General features: G+C 44.3%; 1 protein-coding gene across 3 annotated transcripts in view; it reads right to left on the bottom strand.

Moving 5' to 3' along the window:
- Positions 1 to 5743: 5743 nt before the first annotated feature.
- The window catches only part of ssh2a (slingshot protein phosphatase 2a), a 30325-nt gene continuing 18749 nt past the window's right edge, over positions 5744 to 17319 (bottom strand). For all 3 annotated transcript variants that reach the window (XM_080506852.1, XM_080506853.1, XM_080506851.1), the window contains 11 exons: positions 15981 to 16102; positions 15636 to 15701; positions 15434 to 15499; positions 14727 to 14921; positions 11724 to 11817; positions 11462 to 11590; positions 11305 to 11351; positions 9877 to 10023; positions 9591 to 9791; positions 8581 to 9499; positions 5744 to 7839 (listed from right to left, as the gene is read on the bottom strand). In XM_080506852.1, coding sequence (XP_080362978.1) covers positions 6187 to 7839; positions 8581 to 9499; positions 9591 to 9791; positions 9877 to 10023; positions 11305 to 11351; positions 11462 to 11590; positions 11724 to 11817; positions 14727 to 14921; positions 15434 to 15499; positions 15636 to 15701; positions 15981 to 16102 — 3639 coding nt within the window. In that variant the 3' untranslated portion in view covers positions 5744 to 6186. The remainder of the gene's footprint in view (positions 7840 to 8580; positions 9500 to 9590; positions 9792 to 9876; positions 10024 to 11304; positions 11352 to 11461; positions 11591 to 11723; positions 11818 to 14726; positions 14922 to 15433; positions 15500 to 15635; positions 15702 to 15980; positions 16103 to 17319) is intronic.

Raw genomic sequence — 17319 nt, 5'->3', positions numbered from 1 at the left:
GGACTCGTGACTGCTCGCAGGCGTTTTCGTTAAAAAGAAACCAGCTCTCCGCACAGGGGCCAACCGATCACCTTCTGCTATGAAATCACCGTGCGTTAGGCCAACTTCTCACTTCACCGTCAAAACACACACACACACACACACACACACACACACACACACACACACACACACACACACACACACACACACACACACACACACACACACACACACACACACACACACACACACACACACACACGGTTGGTCTCGTTGAGTTGAATGTTGACAAACCATCTGAATTCCTTAGATTTAAAAGGAGATTTTTTTTTAAAGATATTGACTTGTACGTTCTTCTTTCTTTTCTTTTTTCCCCATTTGCACAAAATCCAGACGTACTGTACTTAGCTTGTGGGTGCATCACGCATATATATGACTGTTAGTGGCCGTTGACAATGGGTTTGAGCACAAAGTAAAGTTTTGCAGGAGCACAGATGTGATGGGACTATATAAGTTGTATGTGAAGATTTTGTGTGTAATAATACAAAGAGACCGTGCTCGTGGCTTGTGAGTGGGTCGTGGGTTAGACATGTTACTGAAAGTGATTGTAAATTAGCATCTTCTCACACGAGTGGGCAATCTTTCTGTATTTCTGTGTAGTCACGGTACGTTTATTGTGTACAAATATTTCAGCATGGCCTGCGCCAGTGTGTGTGTCTGTGGGGGGGGGGGGGTTATTTTGTCTGACTGAAGTCTGCAGTATCGGAGCGCTCGCTCGGAGGGGACATGCGCTGTGGAGGAATCACTGTAAAAGCTATCAAAACAAAGCAATTTGAGGTTTTATTGCACCCTAACAGCAGGTTTGTTTGGCCACGTGACACGCTGGAAAGAAAAGCAAGCATTAAAAAAAAAACAACTCCCCCCCTAAAAAAGAAAAAAACAAAACAAACGAATGTTGTCTCATAATTGTAAGGCGCTTTGAATTGCAGGGCTCAGGCCATGGCGAACACTGAGGGCTGTGTGTTGTTAAGGAGACCGCTTCTTTTGTTGTCTTTCTTTTAGCTCCCTTTTTTTTTTTTATGTTTTAAAGAAATGTACATTTCAGATATCAGCACAAACTGAGGAGGAAACGACTCCTCCACTCTTCTCTGTCATTCATAGTCTAGCTTGCCTGGTTGATAAGAAAAAAAAACAACTTGTTTTTTTACTTTTTAAAAAATGTTGCAGACATAGTGAGATGTTTTTGTGGCGTGTGCTGGGAACTGAACTGAGAAGATTCAAATAAAGAAACGTCTTTTTGGAGCAGCAACATATGGCTGGGATCCTTATTTCAATGGTTTGTGTGTTTATATGTTCATATCTATCGACCAGAAATGACTGATGGATCAAATAGTTCTTGAAGCAAAACTTAAGCTTTGAACATTTTTTGATAATTTTCAAGCAAATAGATTAAGAAACAAATCTAACTGACTAACTGACACACCATACACAGAGAAAGCTGAATGGCTTGGATTTCATACTTTCTGCTTTCATTACATTTTAAATACTTTATTTTGTTGAATATTAATCATTTCTGTACTTCTGATTTATTAATCAGCCCTTTCACATTTACATGCTGCTGAGACACCAGTGTGTCACTCTTAATATCTTAATGATGGTGATAGAATCAGTCACAAAGAACTTTAGCATTAGCTTTATCAGAAGCCGTGATCTTCAGTGAAAAGCCACTCTGTTACAATTTCACTAAACTCCTTTTTACTGGAGAAGTGCCTCAAGCTAGCTCCTTCTTCCTGAAACCAACATGAAAGATGCTCAGTAGACGTGTGATACATGAAGCAGCCTTCAATAAACATCAGCTTACCTTTAGCAGAACCTTGTGTTTTTATTGAGTTCATCTCAGCTTCTTCTCTTCATATTAAATTCCGAAACAACCAGACTGTCTCACAAAGAAGTCACGCCATGTCACAAAATCTAATGAGTGAGTTATGATATATTATTATTATATTTATTTATAAAATTATTATATTATATTAATATATTAAATAATATATTATAATAAATTATTTATTTTTATTATTATAATGTGACACACCAACACTACAAGAATGTACAAAATAATAATAAATATAATAATAATAATAATCCAAAATGACTCGACAAGCTTCTCCATACAGATGTGAATGCTGCTAAACGTTCTTCCACTTCACCTCGTTTATGCAGCATCTTTAAAAGGACTTGCAGGCATCTGTTTAAATATGATGCACATGTTCATTCCTCCTCAGAAACAGTCAAAGGTTTGTTCCATTTCTGTGAATGTAATATCTCTTGAGATGCGTCATTTAATGTTTGACGACATTTTTAAACCGTCTTCACTGGATATACAGTATTTTCTTAATCAGTCTCGAGTGACATTAATGCCAGCTACGACTTTACTGGTTGGCAGCAAAACAAACAAACAAAGCAAACATCCACCAGGCGGTAATTCTTTTTTTTTTTTTCCCCTCAAATCTTTTTTGAATTACCGACAGCTTTCAAATGCTCTAAATCCCCCCTGACCCCCCCCCCCCCCCGAGGTTTTTCAGCTGCAGCTTTCCACTGTCTCGGAAAGGACGGCCACAAAAGCCTTTCGTTTCTCACGAGATAGGGAATGCTGCGGTGTCAGTCAGCACCACAGAGGGCTGATCTGTTTTTAGCAGCTGCCACCGTCATCATCTTCACTGTGACATAGATTCCCAGAGTTTCACTCACATCCAAGGGGGAGGTGAGAGGTGGGAGGAGGGTTTTTTTGTCTGCAGTTATTTAAGGCATGACAGCAGCAGTGAATGGGTGTCGAAAATTTGGACTCAAGTACAACTATTGTAACGTGGCTTGAGTTGGAATAAATCACTTTGAAACTTTTGTTGTATGTTGTATTGCTAGACATTTGATTTCTAAAATAGTTTCTTATTTTTAACAACACTTCTGAGAGAACCTGCAATTTTCAGGCAAATGTGATAAGTTAAAGCTGAGAAGTTTGTTGATTTGACTCCCAGAAGGTTCCCCCTGTGTGTCCCTGAACAAGACTTCTATCCTCAAACGACACACGCTGCCTATATACTGCTGCTCTTATAGTGTATGCAGTCAACGTTAACTATTAATAGGATGAGTCGAACGCTGAGGAATCATTTATCCAAAGTGATAAGTAAAATACTTTAAAACTAAAACTGCAGTTAAGCTGAAAAGAAAAAAACTTAAAGCTAAAAGCAGGTCAAAAGGTTTTAACATGATTTCAAATTGTCATTTTACTTCAGTCACATGTTTCATAAACAGTCACTATGCCTCAGCTGAGCTTTGGGTGGCAGTGTTGAGTGACGAGTTGGTCCCTCACCGAACTATCTGGACTTTTGGCTGTTTGGCTTTCATATGTGGTCGTGGGTAAATTGTGTGAACCTGCTTATCACACTGAAAATACCACTGTGTTAGAGTCAGCAGATTCAGAAACTGTTGTTAACTATGCCACTTGCTGCCTCTGATTGACTCAATTCACCATCTTGTGGTTCAAACTGATACTGAGAGACAAAACAGGCCTGGAGCAAGTTGGAGTTTGGTTAGTTGTACCAGTAGCAAATTGCACAATTGCTCCTGAAATGACCTCAGCACTGTTGTTTTGTCTAATTCAGATAATTATTTGAAGGTTATATTGACTAATAACACCCCACAAAGGTAATATATTTCAATATGTTACTTCCCCTCCTGTCTTACTGGGAAGAGTCGCAGCCCAGAGACTGTAAAAAACCTTCAAAAAGATAAATAAACAGTTGGAGAAATAAAATAATATTATGTGGATCAGTAGCGCGCAGCAGCAACTTTCCTTCCTGCCCATTATTACAAATAGTACTGGGCCTGTGAAGCACTGGGCTGCAGGCGTGTGTGGAGTGAATGTGTAAATAGCTGCAGACATTAAACAAGGTGTGTGTCTGTCAGAGAGAGAGAAGCTGCAAGCATCAGTATGCAAAGTGGAACCGGGCCAATCTCAGCAATCCCACCCAGAAACACACTGACACACTGAATCCAGTTCATGCAATGTCTCCGCCACAGTCCCAAGGAAGTCCAATTTTTCTTTTGGGACAAAAAAATAAACCCATCATCTTCCTCTACTAAGGTGGACTTCATTACTGAACCATCGTCGCAAAGCTTTCTCCTTGATTTACACAAACAGTCGACGTAATATTTTCTACATTTCTTCACACGGCTCATGAGTTTTGATGTCTTAGCTTTCTCCAGATTTTGAAAGTGTGTTTTCATCCTCTGATGTCAATCTATTTGCTTGCGAGTGCCTCAGCAGGAGCCCCTGTGGCCTACATCTCAGAGTTTAATTAACCACATGAAACAGTAGGTAAAATGTCAGCCTGAAATAGGCTGTGCTGATGGAGAACCTTTCCTCCCCCCCGGGAGGTGGGACCGACACGTTCAAAGAGACGGTTGCTTGAAGGTAAAAGTCACACATACAAAACATGTCCATCAATTGTGGGGATAAGAGTTTCATTGTCACTCAGTGAAAGTGTGAAAATCCTATTGTGACTTTCAATCTTTTCGATCAAAAGTACCAAATAATGTTAATTGCAGAGTTCTTTACTCAGGTTTTCTCATTGACACTGTTTCTATATTAGTTTCAATCATAGATTTAAGGTTGGTGTTAGATCATGTTCTGATGAGGCACCATGTCATAGGAAGAACGCTTTATCTTTCACACATACAACCAAAGTGCACTAACAAAGTGGTTGAAAAGCTTTGCTAAAAAGGAGCCACAGTAAACCCTCAGCAGCATGTTTGAACACTAATACACTTCTTTCACCTCTGAGGTCATTAACGAACCAAACACCCTTCCCATACCGGGAGTCGAACCCGGGCCACCTGGGTGAAAACCAGGAATCCTGACCGCTAGACCATATGGGACTTTCCTACGAGATAATGATTCTAAAGAATGAATCAATACCAGTAATGAAGCATTTGTTGGAATCAGTGCAATGAGAGGCGGGCCTGCATTGGCATTGCTGTTGTTTTCACACATAGTAGATGTGTGTGGATTAAAATCGATTCTGATGTGATAGCTTAATTAGCTAAGCTTATTTAAGCAAGTTTAGGGCCGATGTTTAGAGTAGATGCAGACATGTTGTGACCCATGAAACAGGATAGATTCTAGAAGGGCTCAACCCCCACCCAAGGTGGACTTCCTGGTTAAAAGATACACCGTATTGGAACATGCTTACAAACTAAATTGAAGAACAGCGTCTTGCTCGACACTTCAATATGTTGACAGATCGGGACTCAAACCTGCAAGTTTCCGATTGAGAGAGGACTCACTCTGCCAGCCGAGCCACAACGTCATCACAACTCCCACTTGTGTGTCTTCTCATCCATTTCTCTCCTGCTGCTGGCAACACATGAAACTGGTAGCAATAGTAAGTCTAACAGTAATAGAGCTGTGCAGGATTTGAAATCTATTCAGTTTTGAATCAGGTGTGAGGAGATCTGAAAACGTCAAAAATATGCAGACGCACATGCTTAAATCTGCAGGTCAGCCTGACCAGCAGGTGGCAATAAATTCCAACAACGTACTAATTTCCCAGGGTAAGATACACTCAAGAGTAAACAAAATCAGAGTCACAGCAGTCAAAACAAACTCAACATATTTATTTGCTGCTAAAGCAATGAACCCCCCCCCCCCCCCCCAGCTTTGTCATGATTAAAAAAAACCCAACAAAAACAGACATGTCTACTGAGAACAGTGCAAAACAACCTCCCCCCCAGTTGTAAGAAAATGATTCCAAATAAAAGATCAACCATCTAAATTGTAAAGTGCATGTTCTGAGAAAAAGCCCCTCTGGATGTAGTTTTATAAACTCTTGAGCAGGCAGCGAGGGTCCCACACTGAAAACAAACGACTCTTTAAAAAAAAAAAAAAAAAAAAAGGACATATTGGAGTGCATACGCACTGGTTCAGTCTCGGTTTGGACATTCATATTACGTTACTGTACAGGCAAACCTGAACTCCAGTTCACACCCAGTAGTTTACATGCAGACACGTTCACCATTCAGACCTCACACTCACTATGCATACAGTAAAAGTTGTACAGTAGCTGCAGGTCACCTGCTACACATTCATACACGTCATGCAGCCTCCGTCACACGTACAGCTCCAGTCGGGTCCATTGCACTGAGGTTTCACATGGTATTGTATAGCACAGTGAAGACTCGCTGCTTTTTCTCAGCGGGTGCTTTACAGGAGCGTCTCGACGAGTGTCCCCTCCCCTGCTGGCGGGATGAGGACGCCGCCTTGCTGCTGCCTCCGTCGCCGCTGTCGCCGCCGCCGTCGTCGTCTGGCTCCTCTCTCTCGTACGTGTCCTCTTTAGGACAACTGTGGTTGTGGGAGGAGTCGTCACAAGGCAAGTCTGTCTTTTTCCCACAATTGTTCAGAGCCAGCACTTTCTGCTTCTTCCAGATGTCGTCTGGATGAGAAGGGTAAAGGGAGAACGAGTCCTGGGACTGTGATGAGGAGGATGATAATGAAGATGTCCTGTTGTGAGACCTCATGTCCAGGTCACTCAGGTCATTGGCTGAGAGTTCCAGACAATCAAGTTTAGCTAAAGAGGCAGATCGCTTCATTAGAGAAGGGGGGGTGAGGCCTGCTTGTCGTATACGAGCCTCGAGCTCCATGGCCCTGTGCCACCCAGTCTGCTCCAGGAAGCTCCTCCCCTCTTGTCTCCCTCTGAGCGGCTGCCCTACTTCCAGTCCTGGAGCGGTCTGCTCGCAACTTCCCCCTTTAGACTGTCCCGTCTCCGTGTTCATGGCGTCTCTGAGCCCGGGAGGCTGCCCCGGATCTTGCACTTGACCATCAGCCGCCTCCAGGCCGACGCCCTCATGAAGGAACGCCTGCAGCTCCCTGAGGGTCTGCTGAATCCGCTCGAGCTCCTGGCTGCCATGAGCCAGTCTGATGTGGGCGTCACAGCCAGGGCCGCAGCTCTCCGAGCTGCCCTGAGAACCGGCGCGCAGCCGGTCGTCTGTGTCTGACTCCTGCACGGTCACGCCGTCCACAGTCATTTGGTCTGGGGTCTGACACCGAGGGTTTTGGCTTTGGGACTGGGCTGAGGTATCTGAAGATAAATCCACTGACTGACTAGTAGAAGTCAGAAGTGGCGTTGTGGTATGGCTACCTGGTAATGGGTGCACAGTGGCGGGTACAGCACCACAGTCTTGGCTCGTATTTGATTCGGGGGGACTCGGGTGGTCAGAAAGGTCATCTGCGCCTGAGGACTCGAGTCTTTGAGGCTCAGTTCGGGACCCTGGGTGCTTCTCTTTGGAATTCATATGAACCGACACAGCCTCGTTCTCTCCCTGAGCGATGCTTTGTTCCGCGGCGTGCTGCGTGGGGCGGAGGGGGGGCTGTCCGGGGGCATCCGGGGAGCACGGGGACAGTGTGAGGGGCGGGTGCTCGGTGCTGGGGGAGTGCAGAGGAGACCGCTGGGATGCCGTGAGCTCCAGTTCCTGTTTCAGCTTCTTCTCCAGCTGCTTGGTGGCCCGCCGCACCGAGCCCGCCGGCCAGTCACACGGCAGCGTGGGGGAGGGGGACGGAGGGTGCGAGGGAGGAGCCGAAGAACCGTGCGCGAGCTCCGAGGAGTCCGTTTCCTCAGTATGTTCCAGTTGGACATGCGGAAGGCTGTGAGAGGACGGGAGCTGAGAGGCGGAAGATTGAGTCGGAGGAGAAGACGCCGGGTGCCATATTGACTCGATTTCTGTGACGATATGGCGGACCGATACTCCGTTGTCATGGTGAGACTGAGGAGACTGGTCGGTGCCGTCTTCAGACTGCAGCAATGCCTGGAAGACAGAGACAGAGACAAGTTTTAGTCACACTCTTGGTGAGGCAGGGAGACGTTTATTACAGATGATTGTACAGTGAGAATTATTTCTCTCATTTTCCAGCAGGTGTCACTATGATTAATTCTGATTCTTTAGTACTGTGAAAACAGACAGATATAAGTGTCTGTTCAGAATCTTTGGAGATTAATAAAAACCTACAACACAAAATAAAAACACCTCCTGTGCTGTGGCAACTCCTAATTTAGTTAGAGCAGGTTTAATTCCAACACAAATGGCAGATGTAGTAAATAATTGTTCTAACTCATTGAAGTTACCGACCTTCAGGAGAAAATATAGGATCATAATAAACCCCTTAAAAGAAAAAATAAAGCTGAACATTTTTTCATCAAAGTAATTTTCATAGTGCTTCAAAATCTTCCACATAAACCAAATCCATTTTAAATCATTTCTTTAATAAAAAATGTATGAACATGCAGTGAGAACGAATAGTCTCCTGATATGAAAATACATTTAAACGCCATTTGGAATGATGAGTTAAGGTTTATGACACTTATTTGCTGTAAATCACAGTATTTCATGTCCACTCGCATGGTACTGAAACATGAGCGTCATTCTCCTCAGTTGCACCGACAGAACTTCAAACACAGACAGATTAAAGAGATGTTTGAAATGGATTCTGCTTTTATTTGAGCTTTTGGGGTAATTATATTGGCGGTAAAAAGCAGAGTGAGCCTTTACCCGACTCATCCCGTCCGCTTGATACTCCTCCTCACTGGCCTCGGCTTCCCTGTCGGCAGGCGGGGGCGTCCTTTGTTGTGCCTGCTCCGAAAGCGTCCGAGTCCGGCCGTCCTGGGCCAGGCCCAGAAACTTCTCCCTGGCGCTGAAGAAGTCGATGCTGTCCGTGCTGTGGGTGGACGACCCGTCGGCCTCGCCGCGGCTGTCCAAAGCAGGGCCTAACTCACTGGGGTTGTTGTTGTCGTCGCTGGGGGCCAGAGGGAAGACCAGGGGGGAGGGCGTGGATGTGGCGGGGCTGAGGGGACTAGGTTTGTCATCTGTTAGATCCGATAACGACTGATTTATTAAATCTGAGTCACTGGATCCAAGAGCGAGCGGAGAGATTTCTTCGGAGCTGCTTCTCTTGGCTAAGTTGAGGGACAGCTCCTCTGGCTTGCACTTGTGTGCCGAGATGGAGAGCTGTGTGGGAGGACTTCTGTGGGCACGCTGGAGTTCGGGGGTCGGGGGCAGGATGTGGAGCGACGGAGGCGGATGTGGCAGTGCCACGGGAACGGTGACGGCCACGCTGGCTGCGTTGTCCAGCCGCTCCTCTGGGACCACGGTGGCTGCTCGGGGTCTGAGGGGCGGGAGCGGGGCGGGGTCGTCGCAGTCCGATTTGACCTCCTCCTGAACCGGCGGGTCGCCCACGCCGTTGGAGAGCGCGTGCGAGTCGGATTTGGCCGAGTCCTCGTGTGATGCTCCGAGCGCCTGCAGCACAGCCACGCCCAGGAAGTGATGTAAGGAGGGTGAGGAGGTGGTGGTGTTGTTGTTGTGCGAGTCGGAGCGGCCCAGGGACGGAGACGAAGCCTTACACATCGACTCTGGGCGATCTGATAGGTCGCTGTCCGAGTGGGAGCGCCACAGCTTGTTATGCCTTTGTTTGCTGAGGAAGAAAAGGAAAATTAAAGTGTTCATTAGCTCAGAAATTCCCCTTAAAGCTTCTGTTCATCTGTGGAAAATCTTCAAAAGCACACCTCGCCAGCAGAATTCCTTGATACTCCTCCAGCTGTTTCATGAAAGAAGGGTTCGGCTTGGTGACCGCACGTTTTTCTTTCACGTAGTCGAAGGCCGTGTCCAGGTCCCAGCCGTATTCCTTCATGGCGTAGGCGATCACCGTGGAGGCGGAGCGACTCACGCCCATCTTACAGTGGACCAGACACTTTGCGCCAGCTTTCCTACAGACAGCAGAGAGAGAGGGAAGCTCTGTTGTAGTAAGAGGACATGACTTTAGGGGAAAAAGGAGAACTTGAAGAATCCTACTTGGCCTTGGTGATGAACTTGTAAGTTTCATTCCAGTACTCCAGCAGGTTGGTGGCCTCCTCGTCGTACACTCTGATGTTGTGGTACTCAAACATGCCAGGGAAGAAGTTGTCGATCTCCCTGGTCACATTCAGGATGTAGCCCACTCTGTAGGAAATAAGAACATACAGGTTAACTCCTGTTAAACAACGAAAAAGATGAGGTCGTTTCTCAAACCGTTCAAATTCAGACTTTATGCACAAATTACATTGACATTACATTTACACCTGGTAATGGTACATTATATATATTCACCTGCGAAGCAGTTTGAATGGCTTTCAAACATGAACTTTTTCCCCCGTACATAAAGCATTTTTAAAGTCTTTCTATGTGCATAATCACAGTCAATGTGTGCTGGGCTTTGAACAGTGACCCACACTCACCCTGTCCCTCACAGTTGAGCTCTGGCTGCTGCAACTGTGCTAAATGTGCTAATCATGCTTAAAAAAGACACACAATCTTCAACACGGAAGCCTATTTTTTTGTTGATCTAATGATGCAGACCTGTAACGATGGGAATTCCATGTCAAACCTGTGTTCAAACGTTTGGTTTTATTTGCACAACACTACAGCTGTTATCTACACACGGTGCAGAGGCTATCAGGAATATAGTTTTCTCAGAGGGTCACATTGAGAAGTAGTTGTTGTATACAGACTGACAATAAAGTGTTCACCAATGAGGGATGCTTGAATCACTGAATTATGATCAATATGCTCTGGATTCATCCATATGTAGTTTAATTAGAGTAATGGCTTTACCGCCAACATGTCATTGATACACTGGTGTTGCCTGAACTGCGGACGGTTTTATTTGGGTTGCCAGAAAATACATTGTAAATATAATTTCTAAATTAAAACATAGATGACTCAAATAAGAGCATGCGTTTGACTCAGATTTGGCTGTCAAATTATCTTTTATTAAATCCGTTTTGTTTTGGCCTCGGGGAATCACCAGATTTCTGTTTTGGGTCTTAAGCTGAAGAAGTTTAGAAGCCAACGGTCAAAACAACATTCCATATTATATAACTGTGCCTGGCTTCTTTCAGTTCAGCTGATTAGGAAGAGATAATGTGGCTGTTTTTTTTTTGTTTTTTTAATGAAACGTTGCCAATTTCATCTTCATTACTACTTGCTTAAAATCTCGAGTCTTTGAATGAATCCAAATAGACGGTGAGCACTGGATTGTGTAAAATAAGGTATTTTAGGACTGCTAAAGAAGTGAAATTATTGTTGATGATCATACTCCTTTACGGATGTATTTGATACACACAGCCTTATCTCTTCATCTATTAAAATTCAGACAGTGATACCACTAAGTGGCTCTTCCAGTGAGTGTGGCTGGTACACTAATTAACTTGATCAGGGGTAGAGGAGTGACTCATTTCTTACCCACTATTCTGCAGCTCCTCAAGGTTGGAGGCGTTCCATTCAGAGCCCTGGAAACAAAACACATTCACTCAATAACACAGTAGATCTACAAGCACGTAACATTGAGTTTCTTGTGCCCCATCTGGTTTTGATAAAAAGTGACAACTCTGTGTCTTACCAGATAGACGTGTTCAAAGATTTCTGTAGGGCTGTCCATCTGTCCCAGGATGAGAATCATCTCATTGTCTATGAACTCTTTAAACTCCCTCAAGTTACACACCATCTGCATCTCCAGCTCTGTCCGGATCTAAAAAAAAGAAAAGAAAAGAAAAGAAAAAAAAAAAGGGAATTTCAACTTGAAGATGGACGAACTGCCAGAAATGCCAGAAAGGTGCATAAACAGGAGAAGCAGAACAGATGACATTTAGACTGCTCTTTACCTCCTTGCAGGTGACGTTCTCCAGGTCTTTCTGCATCATTATCTCTCTGAGACGCATTTTGATCAGCCTTTCTGTGCGCTCCCTTTCTGTGGGCCTGTTCATACACACACACACACACACACACACACACACACACACACACACACACACACACACACACACACACACACACACACACACACACACACACACACACACACACACACACACACACACACACAAAACACCTTCATTGGTAACATTTCACCATCACCTGAAAAAAACCTAAAATAAATGGATGCATGGACACAGTAAGATCCCGGATCTTCTGTCCATTGATTCATTTTTACTTTGGTCTGAATGAGATTGCTTGTTCTGTGGGAGAATCGCCACTTTGTCTGATTCTCAGAAACTGGAGAGGGAACAGAAAATCTGAGTGTGGCCTATCGGCGATCCACAACAAAGTCTCCTTGTGGAACACGCCTGTTGTTGTGCCTGGCTCTGTTTCTAACCACTCTGCTGGGGGACGCATTTAGCCTTTGGACGTCACGCTGATGATAGCAGCGAGTGGCCTAATTACCTCCCCGGAGAGAGGACAGCTCAGTTTGTCTCACTGCATCTCTTCCTCACATTGTCTAATTTTCTCTTGTTCGGTTTCTAACTGATCCGTCGATGTAACGACGCAAAGAAGGACGGGTCGGCAACTCACAAGGGACGACGCTGCGAACGCAACAGGCGAGTAAACGCAGACATAGAGGTGATCGTCTGTATTTTGAAAGGTGAAAGCCGACAGCTTGTTTATCTCAACTTGATCCCAAAGGGAATGAATCCACCGGGTTGAGCAAAACAGGCGTATTTCATCCTTCCAAATATAGAGCACTCATTGACATCCAGCAACCCTTTAACTTCACAGCAAGACTCAACTTGCCTGCAGATGGCCCGGAGGAGGGAAAGCCCGGCTTGGGATTGACGACAAAAAAAAAAGAAAAAAAAGAATGACGTGGCAATGGATCATACAAGCAATGGTGCTGATAAAGATTGGACATTTTCTCACTTCCTTGAATCACCACTGGATGATTAGCGTCATGGAATCCACCATAATCCCCATAAATCACACCAACATGAAAACATGCCAATGTTTCCAGCTTCCTGCTATCTCAGATTTTCACTGGGGAGTTATATGGGAGGGGGGGGTTTACTGCCAAGTCTACAAACACTCGCAGGTCATGCCGCTTCAGCAGCCACCCTGTGCGGGAATCCAAACAGGGACTTTATGTGTTTAGAGCCCATAAAGTGGATGAGGAATCTTGTTGGTAAGTGTACTCAAGGAGAGACACACCCCCCTCTGGAGGCAGACGGCGTTGTGTATTTCTGTTTCCAGGCAGGCCATATTTAAGTTTCTTAGTTGTCAAGTGACTTTCTATCTGCCCACGCTCCTCCATTCTTTCTATCCAGGGGGCATCGAGTGTACATATCCCCCCCCCTCCCCCCACACACACACAAATTGCCCCTTACCACCTCTTCTTCCATACTTGCCACCTGCTTTTGTCCCATAATTTTATCGATATGCCCATTTCTTTTTTTTTTTTTTTTTTTTACTAACAGTACAGTAAACCAGCTAAAGCTTCAGCTATTTAGGTCACTGAAGAGTGTCTGTGTGTGCGAGAGAGAGAGAGAGAGAGAGAGAGACATATTCCTGACAGGTATTGAGGAACGTGACCACACAGCAGGGACAGGAATTTCCCTGGTATTAGCAAAACCATAAATCCAGACGGCTGGGCCGTTCCCTCAACTTTCCGTGCTACCGCGAGGATTTGTTGACAACTCGGTGTCACAGGCTACAAAGTCCTGCATGTGTAAATGGTCGGGACCCTCTGAAGATATTCCATCCATGCCTGGGCTGCGTGTTGTTGTTGTTTTTTTGGTTTTTTCAAACAAGCCTGTTAATGGTTTTTTTCTTCTCTTAGTTATCCTGGAAGGTTAAACGGCAGCATGTGACTCTAGACCCATGCACCAACAGTTACGAAACAGTATTGGCTTTCGTTGAATCCGTGCTGAAAGCATGTGCCTGTCTGGGTACCCCCTATACGTTTATCCTTATGAGTGCGGCCCTGTTTTTCCTGAAGTGCGTATGCACATGTCCAGTCATTGGAAAAACCCCACTGTTGCAAGGCAACACTCCCCGACTTTCCAATAGCTTTCTATTATTGACATGCACCTCCTTCTCAAAGTATTAAATTCTGTCTCAGTTTGATATTTCAAAGTCAGAACTGGAGGGGGTGAAGGAAAGTCTCAGAAGCCGTGGCTCACTTTTTATGTCAATTGCTTTTTTAAATCAATTTGCACTTTGAAAAATATGTTTTTTTTAATGTGTATGTAATGTTTAATATATTTCTATGACATGAATGCAACACATATGTATTGTTTTATCTTGTAAAAATGTTAATGCATTCTCTTTTTTTCTTATGATTGTTTATTGGTTAAAATTAACCTTTATTGGTCCCAAATATAGGCAGAAAAATGTTTAAACACGAGAATGGAGACATTGAACTAGTGCATTATATAATAATAAACAGAATATGTGCTAGGAGTAAATTCAGACTATTAATAGAAAGAAAACAATGAATGAGAGTAGATTATAATGTTAGAATTGCTACTTTTTCCCCACTTGTAATATAACAATGTTTGTGAGATAATTTCAGAGTGAATATCGCTATTTCTGAAACACTTACTGTACATTTTGACAAAATCACAAAAACATGAGTACGGTAAGTACCACTTTGGCCGTGTGATTTGTGATTTTTGAATGCCAGTTCATGCATGGCATATTATTGAGTCATAAAGTTTGGCATCTCTGTGATTTGATATTCACATTAGAGGAATTTACCACCTTATAATACTCTGTAACGTACTGGATGAATTATTGTGAAAATGAGATCAAGTCAAATGACAACAAATGACAGTTTGTCTGAACTGTAGGCTTGAGGAATCGGCGTTTGTGTTTCGTTCCCGTCCGGTACTCACAGGTCTGTGAAGAGGACGGGTGAATTGGCACGGTGCGACTCGACATCCTGCATGGCGTTCCACTCATTGATACAGAACTGGTTGGATGAGACCCTGCTCTGGTAGTAGCTGACCCAGGTCAGGAACAGGCTGCCTGGGTAGTGGTTATGGCAGCGAGCCACTTCACAAGCCTTGTGGAGTGACTGGAGGGCAGACCTACGGCAGAAAAGAGTACAAGTAAGCAAGTAGGTCAAATAAAATTCTGATTTATGTTTGATCAGGATTTACTCGGAACAGAAGTCAAATGAATAAAGAACAAGGAGAAAAAGGTCAATTTGGAGGAAAGGAGGAAAAAAACACAAATGCGAGATATTAAGGAGAATAGGGTGAAAATGTTGAGAGAGAAAACATTAAGTACAGAGGAGAAATTAGCAATCGCATTACTAACGGAATACAATACTAACATACAACTGCAGATAAATGAAGGTATAAGGGACTTATTTAAAAAGAGGTTAAAGAGGAAACTACAGTAAAGAGATGACGAAAGAAAATCAGGAAATGAAGATGCAGCACTGGCATGTGACATAGATTAACAAGAGACAGGAAAGTAGAAAGATAATGATAAAAGAGCCTTTGGAAGCCGAGGAAAGATAAGAAAGAAAAAAAAGTGACGGAATTGAAAGGCTGGATGTCAAAGTTAAACTGGGCCTGAAATCAAAGCTGCTTACCACATGGCCTGGACAGAAACTGGCTTGAAGACATGAACCCTGTTCACCGTTGATACGCTGAAGCCACTGAGGACACAAAAAGGGGAGACGGATGCTGACCGAGAGCACAACTTAAAGACAAGATCAATGTGTGAAGGGGTCATCGGAGCAGGCAGCCGGCCGCCCAGGGGAGCAGTGAGAGGAAGTAGGAGTGGTGTCTTACCCGTCTCCATCCAAGTGGATCAGCGTGTCGCTCCACAGAGGTAGAACCAGACCCACAGTACAGCAGCTGGCAGAGAGATCAAGAAGGTGTGAATACCTCCAAACAAGATGCGGCGGTTTGGAAAACAAGGGTGACAGTCGCGGAGTAAACAATGAAAGAAGGAAGTACCGTTTACTTTACTATGCCTGCCCACACGACATTGTGCATTTCAAGGATATCGCGGCTTAAAAGTGACACCAAATACAATTTCAAAAGTGGAAAGTTTAATTGTTGTGAACTGTGCGTGTCGTTCGCCTCATGTGTGAACTTGACAAGAGAGTAGATTTAGAATGCTGCGGCACTGACCTGTCAGAGGAGACAAAGTCCATGCCGAGCACAATGCTCTCCTCTGTGTCCTGTCTGCCGTTGGTGGACACCACCACCATGTAGCGGGTTACCTGAGGATAGGCACTCTCCAGTCGTACAGCCTGCAAGTCATCAGAAAGACAGCCGAGGTAAGGACGTGTGGAAACCAGCTCCACGTCTTGTCTCCTCCGTTGCCTTCAAAAAACATGTTTCCCCCTGCATTTTATATTTACTTTGGTACAGATGTTGATTTTTTTTTTTTAAAGGGTCCCTGAAATAATTCTATTAAAATACACCAGTATTTAGCATTATTTTTCCCCCTTTCGAATGATATATGACACACCAATGACAATCACACCACTATCTTGCTCTTGAGCGCCGAACGTCTAAAAATGCCTTTAAATCTCCCGCCCTGTGAATCTGACCTAGTTTTCCCAACTTGCCGTAGTTTTGCGCTGTGACGTATGAGGAGTTATTTACTTCCGCCCACAACAGCTGATTGTAGTGTCTTGTTTACATGTGCTCTGCATTATCGCGTTATTTAGCAGTTTTTTAGAGTCATGCCTAAGCATTGTGTTGCGGCTGGGTGTTCCCAAATGCCCAGTCCGTCTGTCAGTGTCCATAAATTCCCAAAAGATGAAACTTTGAGGAGATTATGGACAAAACAAGTGCAGCGCACTCGCTCCAACTGGACACCAACAGAGGCCTCCTATCTCTGCAGTCAACATTTCACGGATGACTGTTACGAAACAGCACCCGCAATCCGAGAGTCACTTGGTTTTGATGTGAAGAGGAAACGTATCCTGGTTCTGTCCCCACCATTTTTAAACGGCTTTTTAACGGATTTTTAAACCCAACCTTCAGTAAGTCTTTTTAAAACCTGCTAAAACTTAAGACAAATAGACCAATAAACTTTGCAAAACACCCACTCTGACACAAGGGTAAATACCCGGTCACACACAATATGTGCACACGGGTAAATACCCGGTCACGCACAATATGTGTACACGGGTAAATACCCGGTCACGCACAATATGTGCACACGGGTAAATACCCGGTCACGCACAATATGTGTACACGGGTAAATACCCGGTCACGCACAATATGTACTCACGGCTCAAACATGTATGGTTGAACGCCTTGATTTTCTTCTAATTCTTCCTCCGATGATTCCTCTCCTTCATCTTCGTCCAAAACCAACGATACGTCACTTAAATCTTCGCTAACATCGCTCCTAGGTGCTTCTGTATCGCCAAACCCCTCCATTCTTCAATCAGCTGATGTTGTTTTGGTTGGGACATATAACCCCTCGTACGTCATATCCGGTCTAGCTCAGGCG

Source organism: Blennius ocellaris (assembly GCF_963422515.1).
Source record: "Blennius ocellaris genome assembly, chromosome: 2".
NCBI lineage: Eukaryota > Metazoa > Chordata > Actinopteri > Blenniiformes > Blenniidae > Blennius > Blennius ocellaris.
The sequence above is the reverse complement of the archived record's forward strand: the minus strand, read 5'-3'. Positions and strand labels throughout refer to the sequence as shown.